This window comes from Notothenia coriiceps, unplaced genomic scaffold, assembly GCF_000735185.1.
Source record: "Notothenia coriiceps isolate Sejong01 unplaced genomic scaffold, NC01 NC01_scaffold00035877, whole genome shotgun sequence".
Lineage (NCBI taxonomy): Eukaryota > Metazoa > Chordata > Actinopteri > Perciformes > Nototheniidae > Notothenia > Notothenia coriiceps.
The window spans coordinates 5,724-11,622 of record NW_011368578.1 but is presented as its reverse complement, the minus strand read 5'-3'; the positions used below and the strand labels follow the sequence as shown (position 1 = coordinate 11,622).

General features: G+C 39.3%; 1 protein-coding gene across 1 annotated transcript in view; it reads right to left on the bottom strand.

The window, feature by feature from the left end:
• Nucleotides 1-272: 272 nt before the first annotated feature.
• Nucleotides 273-5,899, bottom strand: part of LOC104963241 (piezo-type mechanosensitive ion channel component 2-like) — a gene marked incomplete at both ends in the record, with an annotated part of 7,030 nt that continues 1,403 nt past the window's right edge. The window contains 4 exons of the mRNA XM_010791809.1: nt 273-393; nt 935-1,171; nt 2,627-2,796; nt 4,696-4,813. Coding sequence (XP_010790111.1) covers nt 273-393; nt 935-1,171; nt 2,627-2,796; nt 4,696-4,813 — 646 coding nt within the window. The remainder of the gene's footprint in view (nt 394-934; nt 1,172-2,626; nt 2,797-4,695; nt 4,814-5,899) is intronic.

Genomic DNA, 5,899 nt, shown 5'->3' with positions numbered 1-5,899 from the left:
TTTATTAATGCACAATACTTACTCATATAATGCTTATAACTGCTCAAAAGATAGGTGAAAGGAAAACGTCTCCAAGTGTTTATAAGGTAAACAAGGGAACTTCAAATGACTACAAAGAGATTCTAAACAAAAAGGGGCTTCACAACTACAAAGTCAGTGCGTCTTGGGGCCTTTCCCATGCCAGTGCACAGGGGCCCGTTGTTCCATAATCTGCCCATTTTTCTAAATGACGTCTGTTATAATCTCAGTAAAAATAAGAGCCCTGGATTTACCCTTCTTCTTCTCATCCTCCACATGAACGTCTGAGAGACTGACACTTTCTTCTTTTAGTTTTTCCTCTCTCTCTGTAAGTGTTTGTCTCAGCAGAAGCCAAAAGGTCAGCAGACACATGATCTGCACACAACAAATGTAATGTTCAGACAAACAGAAAGGAAAGCAATGACTATGCTCAAAGCACAATATGGGTGGTCAAAACAACATAGTTTTTATATACACACACACACACACAATCAGACTTGAGTTTTTAAAGTGTCTGGCACATGTTGCACACACCTGACACTTTAAATAAAGCAAAACAAAATACAGTTTGATAAGTGTGATATCATTTTGCATCGTTACATATGCACTCTGTAATAAAACTGTAGTATGATGATAATAAACATCCCACTAAAAGTCTGACGGACACAATCCATCAAACAGGACAAACCCTTCCTTTTTCCAGGAGGAATTGTAAAACTGCCCACTTTGATCTGATTAATTGATTGCTAGAGAGAACCAGTTGTTACAGTGTATCCCATTAGCTTCATACAGAGTACATTTCTCACATTATAACTCCAAGAACATATTACATCAGAGGTTGTCACTCAATCTATGTTCTTTTAGTAGACAGAAATACATGGCACTGACAAAATAAAGTATATTTTAAACTCCAAACCTTGGATGAAATTGAGTGGAAATGGTTTTTCTTGCTGACAAAGAACCCTGAGTATTGGTCAGGATTCAGGTTCTCAAAACTAAAGATGTACTGTAGACTTATGACCAGGTTTCCGTAAGCGACCATGAAGGGCGAGGACAGCATGGCGTAGCGCCGCCGGTCCCTCACCATCCACAGCGTGCACGACCACATGAGGAAGACAAACGTCAGCCAGCTGACGTAAGTGATGCTCCACGCCTGAACAAAAGAAACATTTAACTTACTGTTAGGACGATGCTGCTGATGAAGGACTAATGAAGCTCGGCGTTCATGCAGTTTTCACTCCATTAGTTTACAAAGGCAAACATCACGTAGACCTACATGTCATATATGTCAGCACAACTTTGGTTACTCAGACATATTAGGATTGTAAAACAATGGGAGATATAAAAGGCACCCATCACTTCTACATAAGAACAAGAGCCACAAATTTAAACACAAATCTTTTAGGTCATTTTATTTTTGTCTGTGACTTCCTAACAAGAAATGTTAGCAGTAAATTCAAACGAAAGGTCTGCTTAGGAGACCCCTAACCTGTCCAGTAATCCGTCTGTGAACCAAGACGTGGACTGGTTTTACTTTTAAAGGTGGGGTAGGTAATTTTGGAGAAACCAGCTCGAGTGCGCTAGAATTTGAAAATACACACCAACGCGCACATGACCAATGAGGGCACGAGATAAGTTTGTGCACAGATGGAAGGCTGACAGGCAGGTAGGCCATCCAGTTATTTTAGCCGGACCGGCTCAGATGATTGGTCGTGCTTTTTACAGCGCCACGGCTTCTACAGATGATATTTTTTAATGGATTATTTATCAAAGCACTTCAGATATTCATTGCTACCGGGACTTTAAGAGCATTCCATGGAATATAACAAAAAGTGCATCTCGAGCCGGTTTCTCAAACGTACCTACCCCACCTTTAATGATGTAGGAAACTTACTTTAGTTTGAAACTGTAATGTAGTTATTCTTGCCAACAGCTCCACAGGTTTGCATTGCACAGCAGTTTCATGTACATGTATGGACAGAGGAGGATGACAGAGGGCTTCTCAGGTATTCAAATTAAATTCTCAAAGTCATTTGTGCAACAGTTATACATTTTAAATTCATAAACAAAAGTCATATTGAATGTTTTCTGTCGTGTCAAATTATCATATGATAATTTAAATGATATATATAGATTATGTCTTATTCTCGGATTGCCTTTTACTCCGTTAAATAGTATTTTTAGTATCTCTATAGTCTATATGTGTTTAACAGAGACACATGTTTAGGATTGACATTTCAGGACGGGCAAAAGGTGGATTTGCAAATGCTTAAGGACTGGGGAGTTTTAGAGTTTAATGGTGGGGATGTTTAGATAGATACTTTATGGGTAGGACCAGTTGGCTATTTTCTTTCTACTATATAGTGTGACTTTAAACTGTGTTCAAAGCTATGTTGTCCTCTGAGGATGAAGTTGCTCTGTTCCTGCATTTGAGATCGATTGTACATTGACTTTATTTATTACTTTATCAAATGTAACAAAAGAAAAACTGTGTCCATTCATCATTTACCAGTTTCTCTTAAGGGAATTCGAATTTCCCAACCAAAATGCAGCATAAGCCTGCGTCTGTAGCTCCTACGTTTCAACATCTGCGGGATGCGTTACTCACCATCATGGCTATGAGAGCACAGATGTAGCTCTGCTTCAGGACAAAGTGGAAGATTTTGACCATCGCACCGACTCCTCTTTTCTTCATCTTAGATTCCTCCTCTCCTCCTTCAAGCTCCGACTCCTCCAGGGGAACAGACACCTCATACACACACTCCTCCTTCTTCTTCTCTGGTTGGACACAGAAACACGACTCACTGTTAGAATACTTACGGGGCTCGGTTACATTATTGAGTTACGTGAGAAACTGCAGTGATTCAGGGTTGAGCTTATACGTATAAAGTTGGGAACAATTTGAAGACACAGAGTGGAAATCTGTCCAGCAGAGGACAAGATAATCTTTTAGACCAGAGTATGGGACAACAATTCATCATCATAGATCATGAACGTGTGTACAAGAGTTAAAAGCAAACATCCGGTATGTGGGAATGGACAGACATCGCCATCTTCACCCTTCAGGAAAGGAAACTGAGAACTTCCACACCAACACTATGTGCAATATAGATATCTGTCACGATATTCATGTCATGTCACGTTTTTATGTCTAGTTTTGAGTGTTTTGCTGTTCTCCCTGTCATGTTTTCTTCCTGGTTTATTGTCTGGTCCTTTTCTCTGTGTTTTTCCCCTGTCGTTAGTTTCCCTGGTGTGTCTAGTTGTCTGATTGTGTTCACCTGTTGCCCTTGTGTTTCTCCTTCCCTGCCCGGCTGTTTCTCGTCTTGTGATTACCCCTCCCTGTATTTAGTCTGTTCCTGTGTTCGGTGTCAGTTCATTGTTTGTCTTTCCCTTCATGTCACGCTCCATGTTTGGGTCCTGGATTATTTACTCGTGCTCCCCTGTTTTTGGTAATGCTAACTTTGTCTCTTGTTTTCTTTTGTCATCGGCTTTTTTTGTAAATTATTTGTTAATACTGCTTTTGGGTCCTACCTTTTCTACGCACCCTAACAATATCATTACCATCATTACAAAACACTCGCTGCCAGGGGCGGAGTGGGACTAAAAATCAGTCCGGGACTTCGGTACCGCCGGCCCACCGCGGTACTGCAAGTAAATACTGCTAATAAATTGTCAACGGGGGGGGTTGCTAGTGACTTATCCGACCGGCCCACCTCGGTACCGCAAGTAAATACCGCTAGCAAATTGCCGAACCTCCCGATGGCCAGTCCGCAACTGCTGTCCGCTATATAACATGTGCAATATTATTATTATTAATAATGTGCCATGATAACGTGCAATTACGTATCTGCCACTACGTTTTTTTTTGCACTACTGAATATGATAATAATGACATTAATTATGTGACCGTCTATGTTTCCTGTAGATATTTAATACTCTTTTTACTGCAGTTTTAGTGTACAGTTTTTCTATTGTGCTGCTGTGTTTATTGTATTTTTGTAACTCTGGCACAACAATTTCCTTCGGGATAAATAAAGTTTTATCTCATCTTATCTTAATTTAATAAAGAAGCCACTAGCAAGACCAAAACAACTTTACCAAGCTACTTCAATAACAGCAGACATTAAGCAGCTGTGTCCAGAGGCTGATGACCTGTAGAAACAGTTGTGACGAGGTGCGGTTAAGCAAGTTCAAGTGCAAAGTACAAGTGAAGACAATTCAATGTGGTGGAATCAAAACAAAGGAATGGCAGGAAAATCCAATGGTTTTTGACGCAGTTATTTTGAAAATACAACAAAAATATCAACGATAAACATGTGTATATATGTTGTTCTGTAATTCTTAATTACATCCAGAAACTGGGAACAACTGCCTTATAATAACATCAATATTATCCACTGCACACTTTTGATTGAAGGAGTTTCTGAATGTGAGATGTTTTGTATGTCTTAACAAAAGTAAGCTTACTATTTAAAGAAAAATATATCTTCGGAAATACATTTGTTTACAGTATAACTAAACGCAAAGACTGCTGATATCCAACTATATAAAACGACACAAAAATACGCTTCTGATTTTATAGTGATTAAGTTTCTTTCCACAGTAGTTTCACTCTACAGTATTTACTTGTCAATAACTTTTAAATTAAATGAAGAGAGAAGACATTAAACTGCTCACCTTTACCGTCGCTGGGCTGGTCCATTTTATACTGCGGGGTGGAATATAAGTCCAGGCAGACCGGTCCATTCTCAGTGGTGACGAACTCAAAGGACGTCCCGTTTGAGATGGGAACAGCCTGCAGATCATCATCAGAAATTACAAATACACTTCTGTATCTGAGAGAACAGGTCTACTATGGGATCACATTACTGTACTGCGTTTTGCCCCACAAAGGCAAACAGGAGAAACTGATCCACAAACTGGAAAAAACAGATGTTAGATTTTGTGTTTTTAGTTTAAGTTTCAGATAAGTTAAGTGTCAGCAGATTAGTCACCACACTTTGTCTTTGTAGGGCGGTACAAGGATTTCTTCTACTTTTCACACTGCACATTCTTAAATTGAACACAGACAAAACCTGACATTAAACACGGTGCTAACAACCCTTTTATGAGATGGAAGTCTAAATTGAGTAACTTGGATATTTGGATACTACCTTTCTGTGCTTTTGGAAACATGAGAAATACGAGCTACAGACCTCCAAAGTCGTTTGTGGAGCCTCAGACAAAATCATGACTTTTAAACCTGGCAATATGACCATTTCATCCAAAACACTGTTTGCCGCAGAGCTTATTTTTGGAAATGATTAAAAGTCCAAAGGAAAAAAACCCACTGGCTTTTTTACAAGGGATCCAGGGTGATGCTAACTTCCAGGTTGGCCTAAACAAATCTGTCATCACTGAAACAGTCTATTCTGATTCAAACATTTTCCAAAATAAAACACCGATAACTTGTTTATTTTAAACGTCCTGACATTTTCCATGTTTCAAACATGAACTTCTAAACACAGCAAATGATAACCATGTTCTTTAAAGGTCACCTATTATGCAAAATCCACTTGTTCACGTCTTTTCTACATCAACATGTGTCCCCTCTGTGGAAAGAGACTCTGAAAGTTTCAGGAAAAAAGATTCTCTCACTTTTTGTCCTTTCTATAAAAACCNCACTTGTTCACGTCTTTTCTACATCAACATGTGTCCCCTCTGTGGAAAGAGACTCTGAAAGTTTCAGGAAAAAAGATTCTCTCACTTTTTGTCCTGATCCATTTATATAGAAACCTGTCTGAAAATGAGCTGATCAGATTTTGGCCACTTTATGATGTCATAAGGCCTTTTTGGCTTGTGTAACCATTAGCCAATCACCAACCAAGGTACACCCCCCCCC